The sequence below is a fragment of the Peromyscus maniculatus genome, chromosome 3 (genome assembly GCF_049852395.1).
Source record: "Peromyscus maniculatus bairdii isolate BWxNUB_F1_BW_parent chromosome 3, HU_Pman_BW_mat_3.1, whole genome shotgun sequence".
NCBI lineage: Eukaryota > Metazoa > Chordata > Mammalia > Rodentia > Cricetidae > Peromyscus > Peromyscus maniculatus.
In genome coordinates, this window is record NC_134854.1 from 135,888,605 (window position 1) to 135,903,635 (window position 15,031).

The window sequence follows — 15,031 nt, forward strand, 5'->3', positions numbered from 1 at the left end:
TTCTTGCTTTCCTCCCACACAATGCCTCACCCCTAGAGGTTCCCTGGCTCCCAGTTCCTCCTCCACCTTCCTCCCTTCTTTGATCCTGGGAACCATCTCCCCATGTTGCAAGGCATCATGGTTTGTCATCATTTCTTAGTCTTGCAGTGAAGCGGCTTGCCCATGTTTACTTAGGTGCTCCCAATAGTAGATATTGAAGTCGCAGGCTACTATGAAAAGAATTTTTTTGTTATTGTTGTTCTTATTTATTTTATTATTATTATTATTATTTAGTGTTTTGAGACAGGGTTTCTCTGTAGCTTTGGAGCCTGTCCTAGAACTCACTCTTGCTGCAGAGCAGAACTGGCCTGTAACTCATTGTGTAGCCCAGGCTGGCCTGACACTCACTATGTAGCCTAGGCTGGCCTTGAACTTGTAGCAGTCTTCCTATCTCAGTTTCTTGAGCACTGGGTTCAGAGGTAAACTACCACTGTGCTTGGTCTCGTCCCTTCTTTTTCAAATACTGTTTGGTGGGCCCGTGAGATGGCTCCGTGGTAAAGATGCTTGCTGCCAAGCCCAATGGCCAGGATTTGATCCCGTGACCCTATATGATGGAAGGAGAGAACCAACTCCTGCAAGTTGTCCCTCTGGGTTCCCCTCAAAAGACAGAGCGCATGCTTCCTCCCGCTAAGTAAATGTAGTGAAGCCCTGCTAAATTTAGTTCTGTACATGAAGCTTAACTTTTTGTTCCCGCTCCCCGAGGAACCCTTTCTCTGAGTTCACTCCCTCCAATTAGGACTGGGTCAAAGGACATTTTCACTTCTCTTTTGGAAATTTCAAAAATGCGCCCCTTTCCCTATAACCTGGGCAAACTGAGCCGTAAAGGATGCCAGTGTTCGGATTTGCACTGGTGAGGCCCGAACTTTGTAGTGGGAATAGCTTTGGAAGAGTCTAGACCAGCACAAGCAGTGGGCTTGGCCTGCTCTGCTGGCCAGAGCTGATGTCTGGGGGGGCGTGGGAGTCTGCATCTCTCTGGCCACATTCTTGGGGCAATTTTCAACTCCATTTAGTGGAGTGAGGGGGAGGCCCTGCCCATTTATTGCTGGCTATTTTTTGTTGTTGTTGTTGTTGTTGTTGTTGTTTTTCGAGACAGGGTTTCTCTGTGTAGCTTTGCGCCTTTCCTGGAACTCACTCTGTAGCCCAGGCTGGCCTCGAACTCACAGAAATCGGCCTGCCTCTGCCTCCCAAGTGCTGGGATTAAAGGTGTGCGCCACCACTGCCCGGCTTAATGCTGGCTATTTTATATTGAGGATCTTCTGTGATTTCCCCCACTGCCGCACACATTTTCAGGACTGACACTGCCCACAGATAAATTGTTTGGCCAAAGTGTCTCCATGGCAACCTCTCCCCAGAATTCAAAAGTTTTCTTCACTTGCTTTCCCACAGTGCCAATGTTTTGCTGGACCAGCATCTTAGCCCTAAGCTGGCTCATCCAGTGGCTCATCCCTGTCCTGCCGATAAAAAGACCAAATACACCGTAATGAAGACCCACCTGTTCCAGGCCTCAGCTGCATATCTGCCTGAAAACTTCATCAGGGTCGGGCAGCTGACTAAGCAAGTGGACATCTTCAGCTGTGGAATTGTAAGAGTCTCCTTCTCTGCCTGGGGCTTGCTTGGAGGTATAGCCAAGGCAGCCAGACTGTGGCCTATAGGCCTGATGTGAGACAAAGCCTATTGCGGCATCTTTTTTAATCTTTTATTTTATTTGTTCTTAGTTTGTGGGTGTGCAGATGTGTATGGGGTGTGGTCAGGTGTAGGGGTGTGGGGCTATGGGTCAGGTGTCATTCCTAGGTACTGTCTATCTCCCTTGGGACTGGATCTTTCATTGGCCTGTCACTCATCAGTTAGGCTAGACAGTGGCCAGTGAATTCCAGGGATTCTCCTGTCTTTGTCTTCTCCAGTGCGGGGGGGGGGGGGGGGGGGGGGGGGGGGGGGGGGGGGGGATGATTACAAGTGCGTGCCCCACACCTGACTTTTTATATGGTTTCTCAGGATCCGAACTCAGGTTATGTGTGCAAAGTGAACACTTCACTGACTGAGCTATGACCCCAGTTTGTCCCATCCCCGCCCCCTTTTGGTGCTGGAGATAATACTCAGGTCCTCAGTTATGCTAGAAACATGCCTGAACACTGAGCCATATTTCTTGAAAGTTATTATTATTATTATTATTTTTGCAATGAGGTCTCACTCTGTAGCCCAGGCTAGCTACCAGCTTATAATCCTCCTGCCTTAGCCTTTTGAGTAGCTGGAACGGTAGGTGTGTGCCACCATGGTCCAGTTTGTATGGCTTCTGACTTAGGAGTGATTTTCATGGTTGTAAAGGTTCACATAGCTGGGTGAGGGGTGCATGCCTGTAGTCCTAGCACTTAGGAGGCTGAGGCAGGAAGATTGCTTCTAGTTTCAGGCCAGTCTGGGCTACATGATCAACTTGACCTTGTCTGAAAAACTTTAAAAAAAAAAAGGTAAAAAAGGTAAAAAGGTATAGACAGAACCTGTATATGGTTGGTGATTGTAGTGGGCTGCAGATATTATCTCTCAACTTCCTGATTCCCATCCACACCGTCAGCCTACCCAGCCATTTCTCTGTCATGTCAGAGATCTGTCTCTGCCTCTCGAGTGCTGGGATTAAAGGCGTGCATGTGCCGCTGCCGCTGCCGCTGCCGCCGCTGCCACCTGGCTCCACCCACCTTTTCAACACCTTTTTATCATTCTCATCACAGCCACTTCCCCAGTCCCGTGGCCATCCACCTCTCCTGTGTACTTCCTGCTTCATGACCCGGTCCCAGGTGCTCAGGGCTTCCTGAGCCTGATGTCAGATCTGCTCAGTCCATCTTTAGGACACACTGCCTCCTCTCCGTGTCTGCAGGAGGGGACCGTTAAAAGGCCTTAGTGGAAGATAGCTTTGGAAGATACAGTTCAGCAAAGCCAAGCAGGGTTTTCATTATAGTTAATAGGAGCATTTCCCAGGATGATGACCCTATGACCCGGGCGCTGTGAACTCACCAGAGAATGCCACGCAGGCTTTCCCAGCCTCACTTGGCGGTAGAACCTTGTTTTCTTGGTCTGTCTGCCTTGGTGTCCCACAGAACCTGCTTGGGAAACGCTGTCCGAGAAGCCCAGGCTTTTTGCCTTTGGCCAAACTCAGGCTTCGGCACACAGGCCTTTGCCCCTGTCTTCCTCCTCCTAGTCTTGAACTTTGTACTTCCTCTCTGTGACCGCAGTCTCCCATCTGTCCACATCTGCCTCCGAAGTTTACTGAGCCACCTTCCGCCCTCAGCTGGACCTCTGTGAATCAGATTCAGCTTCCTTCTGGCCCTGGCTGGTCACGCTGCTGATTCCCACCCTGCCCACAACCCCCACAATTCCCTGTGAGTGTTTCAGTGAGGCCAAGCAGCCCTACTTGGAGAACCAGTGGCTCTCTGGGGCTGGGGGAGACAGAGGAAGTTCCAAGAGAACCTAGGCAATTTAGGAAGACTCTATCTCAAAACAGACAAAACAGAATTTAAAAAGGGGAAGGAAAAAAAAGTCAGAACAAACCAGTAGAGCAGACTCTCTAGCCACCAGGCAGTATGGCCTAGTCCAGTAAAGTTACTCCAGCCGTGTAACACCTGGCTACCCCATGTATGGGCCTCAGTTTTGCCTTCTGTAAAATGGGGTTAGCAGTGCTTATAGAGAGTAATGGGGCTGGGTGTGGTGGCCCACACATTTAATCTCAGCACTTAGGAGGCAGAGGCCGTTGATCTCTGTAAGTTAAAGGCCAACCTGGTTTACAAAGTGAGTTCCAGGGCAGCGGGGCTGTGTAGAGAGACTGTCTCAAATAAATAAATGAGTGAAATTTAAAAAAGAGTAATGGGGAATGGGATGCTGTGTATAAATGGGTACTGTAGTACTGGTGTGTGTGTGTGTGTGTGTGGGTGTGTGTGTGGGTGTGGGTGTGGGTGGGTGTGGGTGTGGGTGTGTACATGCCACAGTGCGTGATGGGTCAGAAAACAACTATCTGGAGCTCTTGCTTCTCCTCTGCCACCTTGTGGGACCAAACTCAAGTGATCTGGCCTGCATGCAACTGCCTCATCTTGCCCACTCTGTTTCAGTGTTTTTTTTGGGGGGTGGGGGCGGGGGTGGGGGTTGTGAAAGGGTTTCTTTGGGTAGCCTTGGCTGCCCTGGAACTCCCTCTGTAGACCAGGCTGGCCTCGATGTCTTAGTGTTTTTATGCCCACTAAGTGACCCTTGTCAGGGACTTGTCTGTTCTGGAACCACATGGCTGAGACGCAGGAGACATTTATTGAATTGTTTACCCTGTTTCTCCCTTCCTGCAAGGACCCGTTGGTTGGTTGTGGTGCCCTGTGCTGCCCCCTCCTGGCCACCGCCAGTATGCTCCTTCTTACCCTAAGAGCAGGGCCACCTCAGTGGCCAGTGTCTGCTCTGACCTGCTGCAGGAGGCTGTGGGAGAAACTTGACATAAGGATAGCCGTTCATTCCGCAGCACAGCTGCTCTACCACACGTGACAGATGCAGAGTCGGGGACCCAGGTTTCAGTTCCCAGCCCTGAGCTCACTTCTTGTGCAGGGTAGGACTGGGAACCCAGGCCTCTGTTTCTGGATCCCCCCAAATGCTGAGAATCCTGTGACAGGCAGGCTTCCTCTTCACACGGACATGGATCACAGTCTCCCACGTGGGTGTTGGCACACACCTGCTCAGGGCCCTGCTCCTTTGTGAGTGAATTAAGTAGGGAATGAATCGCGTTGCTGCGGCCGGAGGATTAGAAACTCAAGATCATCCTCAGCTACAGAGTAAGTTCGTGGCCAGCCTGGGCTACAAAAGACCCTGTCTCTTAAACAAAAACTGAGTCAGGATGACTGAGTGGATAAAGGAACTTGCCGCCAAGCCTGACAACCTGAGTTCTAGCCCTGGGACCCACACAGTGGGAGGAGAGAACCAACTCCCACAAGTTGCTCTCTAACCTCTACACAATAGCCATGGCACATGAAAACCAACACACACACACACACAGAGTTAATAAATTAATGTAATAATAATAATAAAACAAAAAAGGCGAAGCCTCTGCCGTTGCCTAAATCGTTTGCTGACTGTGGGCATTTCAAAACCACACTAACTCTGTGTTCTGGCCTATCCAGGTGTTAGCTGAGGTCCTCACTGGCATCCCTGCGATGGACAAGGACCGCAGCCCAGTTTACCTGGTAAGAGATCCAATCACTTCTGGTCAGTTAGCTGGTAGCCTTGGGCACATGTCCATGTGTGCAGGGAGGGCCTTGCCCATTGCGTGCAGAGTTCTCAGCCCTCAGCCCAGAGCTCTCTGTGTTTACCACGCCCACCCACACTGCCCCTTCGGAAGTACAGCAGCTGACCCTGCCTGCGTGTGTGCAGCTGCTGAGCCACATTCTATTCCTAGCTTTGTTCTTTTTTTTTCCCTCTTTCTTCCTTTCCTCCTCCTCCTCCTCCTTCTCTTCCTCTTCCTCCTCCTCCTCCTTCTTTCTTTCTAGGGTTGGAGGAGGTCTTACATTGTAGCCTAGGTTGTCTTTGAATTCTTTCTTGGTGATCCTCCTGCCTCAGCCTTCTCTCAGTTCTGGGATTACAGACACATGCCACACACTCCACTGCAGCTCTCCCAGTGAGCTCCTCCCCCTGTCACAACTTGCCTTCCTTTTCTTTGGTGAGTCCTTGCATGCGCTGGTAAAGTAAGACATTCATGCCATGCTGAACTTGTGATGTTTTGGTTTGGCTGATTTCACTCACTGGTTCTTCTAGTTTTCATTCGAATTTCCTAGGAGTTGGCGCTTGAGACTTGCCTGGGTTCATGGTTTATCCTGTCCAGAACGCTTTGTCAGGGCTTCCCATGCTGTGAAGTCACTGCTGTCCTCAGCTTCTCTCACTGATGGCTCCAGATAAGATCTCTCTTCCCTGCAGGGTCGGGAGGCGGGGCTCCATGAACAGCTTCTGGGTCCCTTCTCTTTGGTGGTAACTTGTCTCTCTCTGTAGGCCGCTCACATGCTTCAACTGTGACGTGCCCGTTTCCCCTTCCTTGAATGTCGTTTCCCCAAAGACAAATAGTTAAAAGGTCATGCTTACACAAGGAACTGTATGAGTGTCAGAAGTGCCATGCTAGCCCTAGTGGGCTCTACTTCCAGGTTTGAATCTCTCATGGTGTCAGCCATGTTGTGTACAGATCCTGAAACCACCTACTTGCTGGCTGAGGAAACGAGGCACAGTGGGGCTGACTCTTTTCTCTCTCTGAGATAAAATCTTGTTCTGTTGCTCAGACTGGCTTTCAGCTCCTGGGCTCAAGCAGTCCTCCTGCCTTAGCCTCCTGTGTGGCTGGAACCACAGGCCTGTGATACCATACCTGCTTAGTTTTTTAAATCTGTGGTGCTGGGGATCAAACTCTAGGCAAGGGCTTGACCACTGAGCCACACTCCCAGCCCTTGCTTTGCCTTTGAAGCAAACATCACATCCCATGGCTGATAATCATTCAGGATTGTTTCCTCCAAATTTGTATAACGTGGCAAATTAAATTTACATAGAATATATACATCACTTGTATTAAAAAGTCTACAAACAGCTACCTTCAAAATCCCAGCCCTTGGGAGGCAGGCAGGTCTCTGTGAGTTCGAGGACAGCCTGGTTTACATAGCAAGTTCCAGAACCTTGAGAGCTACATACATAAAGAAACCCTGTCTTATGAAACAAAACAAGGAGTTGGAGAGATGGCTCAGAGGTTAAGAGCACTGGCTGCTCTTCCAGAGGTCCTGAGTTCAATTCCCAACACTCACATGGCAGCTCACAACTATTTGTAATTCCAGTTCCAGGGTGTCTGGCACCCTTACACAGACATGCATGCAGGCAAAACACCAATGCGCATTAAATAAATAAATCTTAAAAATAAATAAATAGATTTCAAAACAAAAGTGTACAAATAAGGGAAGGTATACAGATAGTTAAAAAAAAAAGTCAATATGTTCAATTGTGAAATCACTTGAGATGCTTACAATCCCAGGCGCTGGTGGAGGTGCTGAGGATGGAACTGGGAGAAGGGGAGTCTCCCCGGGGAGGGCTCCTGTCAAGTGGGGAGAGAAGACATTGACTCTGGGCAGTAGACTGCAGAGTAGAGAAAGAAGAAGGAGAGCTAAGAGACAGAGGGAAGGAGTAGGGACTGCCTGGCTGCCTGGGGGAGGCCTTGTGGAGGAGGGGATGGTTGTGTGAGTGACTAGACCAGACCAAGGGACAGAGACTAGGTAAGGAGTGTGTTTTAGGCAGTGAAAACAAAGCCTCGCTATGTAGCTCAGGCTGGCCCTGAATTTACAGACCTCTTCCTCAGGCTGTATAGAGTGCTGGGATTACAGGTGTGTATCATCACACCCAGCTTTAGAATGCCATGTGTCTTATAATATGTAATTATACATGTGTACATATGGGACAGTGCTATGTCCACTGACAGTGAATAAGCATACACTAATGTAGAGGTTGGCTTTGAACTCCTGATTCTTCTGCCTCTGCTTCCTATGTGTTAGAATTAAAGGCACACACCACCATTCCCGCTTTATCTGGCTTTGTACATGCTGTGTAAGCAGTGTACCAGCTGAGCTACAGCCCTGGCCCCGTAAATGAGCTTGCATTCTCGCTGCTGACTCTTCCTCCTGCTTCATTTGGAGGTGATGTAATTCCTGGCTCTCTTTACTGTTAGTCCTGAACAATGGTCTCACGGAGTTTCTTTTTTTGTTTTGTTTTTTCCTTGTCACATTCTTGGTGAGATGTCTCGAGTGCCTTTTGAAAAAGGCACCTCTCAGCCTCTTATGATCCTGCTCTGCTCCTGGGGATGCTTACAGCTCCTCCACCTGGGCCTCCAGTTCTCCCCTTCATTTTGATTCTCTTGGAGAAGCTGCTTCCAATTGGTGGTGCTCCAACTGACTGTGACTCCAATTTCCACAGTCAAGGGTGACCTTCAGGGCCTGCAGTTTTCTGTCTCCTTTCGCTGTAAGATTGATCACAGGCACCGTGGTACTAGCAGAAGCAGAAAGGGCCTCTGCACATGCTAATGTTAATGAGATTAATTTATGAGGCTGTAGAGATAATTGCAGTTAAGAGCACTGGCTGCTCTTCCAGAGGACCCGAGTTCAGATCCCAGCACCCATGTCAGGTGGCTCCCAGACATCTGTAACCCCAGCTGCAGGGGATCTGATGCCCTCTTTTGGCCTCTGTAGGCACGCACGCATGCGCACACACACACACACACACACACACAAAAATAAAAACAAATCTTAAAAAAATAAGATTAAATTGGGGCTGGAGAGCTGGCTCAGTGTTTAATACTTGCAGAGAACCTGATTTGGTTCCTAGAACCCACATCCAGTGGCTTATAACCTTTACCCTGTAACTGGAGCTCCAGAGGATCTGGCCTCTGAGTTCATATGTACTCACACGAACACACCCCCATACAAACACAGACACACATACCTACAAGTAAATAAAAAATAAAATATTTTTTTTTGGAGGGGGTTTTGAGACAAGGTTTCTTTGTGTAGATTTGGAGGCTGTCCTGGAACTCATTTTGTAGACAGGCTGGCCTCCCAAGTGCTGGGATTAAAGGTGTGTGCCACCTTTGCCTGAAAAAAAAAAAAATTTTTTTTTTTTTGGAGACAAGATTTCTCTGTGTAGCCCTGGCTGTCCTGGAATTCACTCTGTAGACCAGGCTGGCCTCAAACTCAGAGATCCACCTGCCTCTGCCTCCTGAGTGCTAGGATTAAAGAAATGTGCTACTACTGGCCAGCAAAAAATAAAATTTTTTTAAAAATATTAAATTATAGGTGCTGGGCATGTGGTAAGTGCTATGCAAATATTGGCTATTAGTATTCACTGTGCATATATTATGCAAATGATGACATTTTTTGGAAATGGGCTATTGAATTTTTTTTTTTCTGCCAGGTGTCACACTTTGTGCTTTAGGTCCATTATTGGATTTGCGTTGTGTTACACCCAGGAATAGGCATTTCATGTTTTCTTTTTCTGATGGAGCCACTGAATCTGGACAGGTTAGGCTACTTCAGATGAGCTGTGAATGTCATAGGGAATGAATGCCCTGTGCACAGAGCAAGTCCCATGATTCTCAAGTGCTTGGGTGCTGGACTTGTTTGGGGACATCGCATTTGTTTTTAAGACATCTTGCCACACCCAGCATCTCACCTGGATTTTCTCATTCTCCTCCCAACAGAAGGATTTGCTTCTTAGTGAGATTCCCAGCAGTACTGCCTCGCTCCACTCCAGGAAGACAGGCCTGGGGAAGGTGGTGGCCAAAGAGATCTGCCAGAAGCATGTGGAGAGGAGGGCAGGGCTACTGCCCGAGGCCTGTGCTGAAACCTGGGCCACCGCTGTGTGTCTCTGCCTCCGGAAGCGCAATGCCAGCTTGGAGGAGGTGAGCTCTCTGCTGCCCGCTGCCTTACCTAGGGAGACTCACACACTGGGGATGTAATAAGCCGCGTTTAGCCTTGCTGGTCTGCAGCAGAACCTGCTGGGGCCGCGTCAGCAATCAGGGTGGCTGTGTGCGTCATGGGAGACCCTGAGAGTGGGGGTCTGACTGGGCTGCAAGGGGTGCAGGACAGGGCCTCTCTTGGGGGCCAGTCTCTTCTTGTCTTCTCTCAGCCTGCTTTCTCTCCTGGTCTGTCACTGGTCCTGTGGCTTTTCCTCCACCTTCTTGGAGCGGCCCAAGTGTTCCCAAGCTGGGCCCCAAAGCCTCTCACTAACAATAGAGGACCTATCCATCGGAGCAAGCCACCGCTGTCCTGCTGTCCTGGTGTTCCTGGTCTTTGCATGGGAGTTGGCTGTGTGGTGAGCACCAGGATGGTGTATGACAGGACTCACTCTGTTGAGCCTGGCCAGGAACTGATGCTTAAGCTCATAATGAACAGTCCGAGGAAAAGGCCTGAGCTGAGGGAGAGGCTGTCACATGCTTAGGTCTGGGAAGGAAGTCCAAGTGGTTGAGGCATACATTCTCTGGGGCAGGGCGGCTTGTCATGGGGTTGGTGAGGAAAAGGGCGCAGAGTTAGAGGGCCCTGGTGGCACAGTTGGAGTTTTCAGGGCACGGAGGAGGTCAGTAGGAGCGGTATATAATCAGGTGTATTGTAAGCAGGTCTCCCCTTCAACAGCTCATATTCACTCCATCAGTGGGTCAGTGTTCCGGCTAGGGCTTGGCTGTCATGAGATAGCAGATAGGTTGGTTTAAGCAAGGTGGACGGACATTTGCTGCCTTTGGGTGCAGGTAGCCAGCACCGCGGTGACAGTACCATAGCTCTAGGGTTGTGCTAGCCACATAGCTTCCATTTTAGCTTCCACTTCAGGGTTCAAGATGGTAACCGTCACTCAGTCTGTTGCTCAATCCATTTTTTACCATATGGATCCTGGGGGCTCGAACTCACAAACTGTCAGCCTTGGCAGCAAGCACATTTGCCTACTGAGCCACCTCACCATCCTGATTTTTTTTTTTGCAAGGCACCGAGGAGATGAAATTTTCTTGTGAAGGGTATGCATAGTGAGCTGTAGTGCAGGTCTGTAATCCCAAGTACCTGGGATGCTGAAGCAGAAGAACCACAAGTTTAAGACCAGCTTGGGCTACAGAGTGAGTTCAAGGTGTGGAGGCAATTTACTGAGCTAGGTCAAAACGTAAGAAGACAAACTCGGAGGCCCAGGATGTAGCTCCATGTAGTATGTTTGCCTAGCATGCACCCCGAGGTTCTGCATTCAACTCAAGGTCTTAGAGACACACACAAACAGACACCTGCCCACGCCTGACCCAGTCATCGTGATTAGAAGAATGGGATGCAGTAATTGGACCACCTGGGCTCCCACACTCATCTGTGGCTCTGGGTGCTGGGGTCAAGTTCAGATCTCTTTAAAGCAGGATGCTATTCTTCCCATCGCAGCAGGCATTTGATTATAACCCCCAGGGGACCAGGTGCTGCCTCTGGCTTTAATTCCAGTTCCTGTCTTGTCTGTCTCCTTCCCCAAGGTACGAGTCTCCATGGCTGGGGTAGAGGAGCAACTCCGAAGTCAGCCATCCCTCCCTTGGAGCAGGGTTTCTGAGGGCACAGGCCTGTCTTCCAATACCCCAGAGGAAACAGATGATGTTGACAACTCCAGCCTCAGTGTCTCCTCTTCTGTGATGGTGGCGTCGTGTACAAGGGTTGCCTCCTCTCCACTCTCCGGGGAAAATGGAATAGCACAGCCATCCACCAGTGGAGGACTGGAGGCTGACTCCTCCTTAGAGGCCTGCACAGGCCCACAGCCACCCCACGATGGTAAGCTCGGAAGGGTGAGGTGCCGTGCATGATCATTCTTGTGACCCTAACGTAGGCCATCCATCTCGTCTTCTAATTTGTGGCTTTCTTTAGTTATTCAGGCATTCACAGCTCAGTGGTTACACAAAGAGGAAGCCCAGTTCACCAGTGACCATTTATTTCTGTCTACTCACTTGCCTCTTGAGTCTTTCACACCTCTGTCCCTATACTGTGCCCTGGTCACAGCTACTGCACGTCTGCCAGGACAGCTGTGTGGCGTCCTCATCCTTGATCCACTCTTGCCTCTGGCTCACTAGTCTTTCCTTCGGGATCCAGAGAGAGTGATATTTATTTTTTAAATTTAAAATATTATGTGTATGGGTGTTCTGTCTCTGTGTATGTCTGTGTAGTACACACACACAGAGAGAGAGAGAGAGAGAGAGAGAGAGAGAGAGAGAGAGAGAGAGAGAGAGAAAGAAATGCCTAATGGGTGCTTGAAAATACAGATGAGAACATAAGCCATTTTCTCTGTTGAGGATGTACATAGAAGAAACAAGAATACAGGGCACCCTCTGATGCCCTTCCATTTAGTGCCAGGCCTTCTATTCCCAGGTCTGCACCTTCCAAGTGCTGGGATCACAGGGCTGGTGAGATGGCCAGCAGGTAAAAGCACTTGCTTCAAAGCCTGACCACCTGACCATGAGAATATGATCCCAGTTCATCACATGGTAGAAGGAGAAAATTGAGGCCTGCAAAGTTGCCTTCTGACCTCCACAAACATACCTCGTCATGCATGCACATGGCTATATAGGCATGCACGTGCAGACACACACACACACACACACACACACACACACACACACACACACCAAAATAAAAAATATTAAATAAATTGAGACAGGGTTTCACCTGGGCTATCTAGCGAAACCCTGTCTCAATTTATTTATCTTGGGATTGCAGGTATGTGCCACCATGCCCTGCTAGAGTGGTTTACAAGAACACACTGTATGGCTCGTACCCATTGCACTTAAAAACACTTCCTTGGGACCAGCAGGGCCTTGTGTGGTCCCTCCTGCCTGCCTCTTCTTCCTTGTCGATCACTTCTAAATATGCCTTCTATCACTTGCACTTGGGTCCAAATATGCCAGGCTTCCTGGTGAAATAAAAGTTGAAGCCTTTTTGATGAAGAGTCACCATGTCTTATACACACATGACTCAGTGGTAGTCTAGGTTCTGACTACTTCTTTGGGGAAGACAGAGAATTTAGAAACAGCTGTCAGTGTTGTTGACTCTACACTTCTCCCCTATCTGTGGAGGAACGTGGGAGAGTCTTGGTGGCAAGGGTGGGTGTGTGTGGTGGGGGTGGGGGTGTTGGGGTATGTATGGTGTGTGTTCAGACCTCCCTGCAGAGGCAGAAGCCATGGCATGCTGCTTGCATTTGGGGCCTGATTCACAAACTTGACATGAACACGATCAAGGCTGACTCAAAGAATTTGGATAGTAGCACTTGTTGAAGCTGTGCCTTTTCTGCTTTCTGTTGACCATCAGCTCCAGAGACTTCATGGAAGATTGAGATTAATGAGGCCAAAAGGAAACTGATGGAGAACATTCTACTCTACAAAGAGGAGAAACTGGACAGCATTGAGCTTTTTGGACCCTGATGACCAGAGCCCAGCTGAGGACCCTTATCCTCAACTGGATAGACATTTGTTCAGTCAAGGAAAACGTCTTTGGCAGCGCAAGGTCTGTCAAGATCCATACAACCCAAATACCAATCTGGAACAGAAGGAAACCTATTCATCAGAGTTGAGTTGTAGGGGGAAGGGGCAGGGGACCTCATCTTTCACAGACACCAAAGTCCAGGAAACACTCTTCCTTTCTAGACTCCTTAGAGGACCATGAAGTAGAAACAGCTGGTATTCGACCCACGGATTTGGGTGGTTTTGTGGTTCCAGGGAGCTCATGTTGATTACCACCCCAATAAGTGCTGTTGCTCCAGCAGCTCTCACTCTCCACAACTGACAAGAGCAATCCTGCAGCACCCATGGTGTTTTCCAGAGTTATCGACTGTCGGTCATATTTGCCAACAGCTTTCTGCAAACTTCCATTTCCTAAGACTGTCAGCTGGTGTCTCGGTGCAATTCTTGACTCATCTCTCAAGTTCAAGATTACAAAAGCAAGGCACTTGGCGAAGGACTTCGTAGGCATTCTGCTTCTTCTGTTGGCAATCTTGTAAGCCACTGGTGAACGGCTTGCTCTGCACCTTCATCCTCCCTTCACACCAATGTCCATTTTTTTTTTTAATGGAGACTCCAAGATTGTGTGTTATTTATAGCTGGGTGAAGAATCATGAGAACTAGTCTCATGTTTGATTGTGCTGCTAGTTAAGTCAATCACTCGGTGTGTGGAAACTCAGTATCCTTGTAAGGTCCCCCGCTCTGTTCCCCCTTGCCTCAGCTCTTGGGAGGAAAGGGGCAGTGGCTATAGAAGCACTTTGAAAAAATGCATCTGTCCTGTTTTATAAAATAAATGAAAGGTATTAAGTTCACATTTCTGCCATGTAGAAAATGTTTATGCAGTGAATGTATTTTTGAAAAGTCCTGTTGCCACCCTTTTTTGTAAAACAAAGTTATTTCTAGTTCACTATTTAAAACAGTTCCCACTCTCGTGACCCTCTTGTAAAATAAAAATGTTTGTAATCTATCCTATGTCTTATAATTGCTTTTGTGTCTGGGCAGTTTGTTTATAGAATGTGCTTGACTCAAGGACTCTTGCTTTTATGTGTTTTTCGCATGTATAATGTGTGTGCATATTTATGTGTGTGAATGTGGTGTACATACTACCATGTGCTTGTGGAGCTCAAGAGGATGACTTAGCTGTCAATCCTTCTTCCACAAGGTTTGTTATTTTTTCTGCTTCTTACACAAGGCCAGCTGGCCCATCTCTGTGCAGGAGTGCTTCAATTATCTAGACCCTTGCTACATACCCAGCTTTTATGTGGGTCCTGGTATTTGAACTCAAAACCTCATGGTGTGGCAAGTGCTTTAACCCACACAGTAGACTTAGGATATTGTCACTTCAGGATGGCTTCCATCATCGGTGCCTCCACTGTAGTGGGGATGAGGCATTTGTACACTCTTCCGTGGATATTAAAGTTGCTTTCATTTTTACTGTTACAAATAGAGATGGCTTTCTGGGATGGTTAACCTTCACTGTCAACTTGGGTTTACACTCACCTAGGAGATAGATGTGCTTCTGGTTGTGACTATGAGGGTGTTTATAGAGCTGATTAACTGAGGACAGAAGACTAGTTCTGAGTATGGGAGGCACTATTCCATGGGCTGGGGTCCTGCATTGAATAATTTAAAAAAAAAAAAAGTGAAAGCCAGCTGAGTTCCTGCCACCAAAGCTGTGAGCCGTCCTGGAATGTTGACTGTACCTTAAATAGTAAGACAAACCCTTTCTCCCTTAGCTTTTCTTTACCTTTTTTGGTTGGGAGTGGAGTGTCTTACGTATTCCAGGCTGGTCTGGAATTCCTAATCCTGCCCTCACACCTCCAGCACTCTGGGATTACAGGCTTGCATGACACCTGGTTTGTTCGGTGATAGGGATCGAAATCTTTCTTCTCCTTTAAGTGATCTGCTATGAGCCACAACCCTTGCCTTTTCTGGAGGTGGTGTGGGGAGGTTTGAGACAGGGCCTCAAATATT

The 15,031-nt window shown here is 48.5% G+C and overlaps 1 protein-coding gene across 2 annotated transcripts in view; it reads left to right on the forward strand.

Annotated features, from left to right (window-relative positions):
* Irak2 (interleukin 1 receptor associated kinase 2) overlaps positions 1 to 14,024 on the forward strand; it is a 56,605-nt gene extending 42,581 nt beyond the window's left edge. For both annotated transcript variants that reach the window (XM_042273842.2, XM_076567612.1), the window contains 5 exons: positions 1,426 to 1,621; positions 5,175 to 5,237; positions 9,263 to 9,463; positions 11,054 to 11,342; positions 12,870 to 14,024. In XM_042273842.2, the coding sequence (XP_042129776.2) occupies positions 1,426 to 1,621; positions 5,175 to 5,237; positions 9,263 to 9,463; positions 11,054 to 11,342; positions 12,870 to 12,982 (862 nt within the window). In that variant the 3' untranslated portion in view covers positions 12,983 to 14,024. The remainder of the gene's footprint in view (positions 1 to 1,425; positions 1,622 to 5,174; positions 5,238 to 9,262; positions 9,464 to 11,053; positions 11,343 to 12,869) is intronic.
* Positions 14,025 to 15,031: the final 1,007 nt, after the last annotated feature.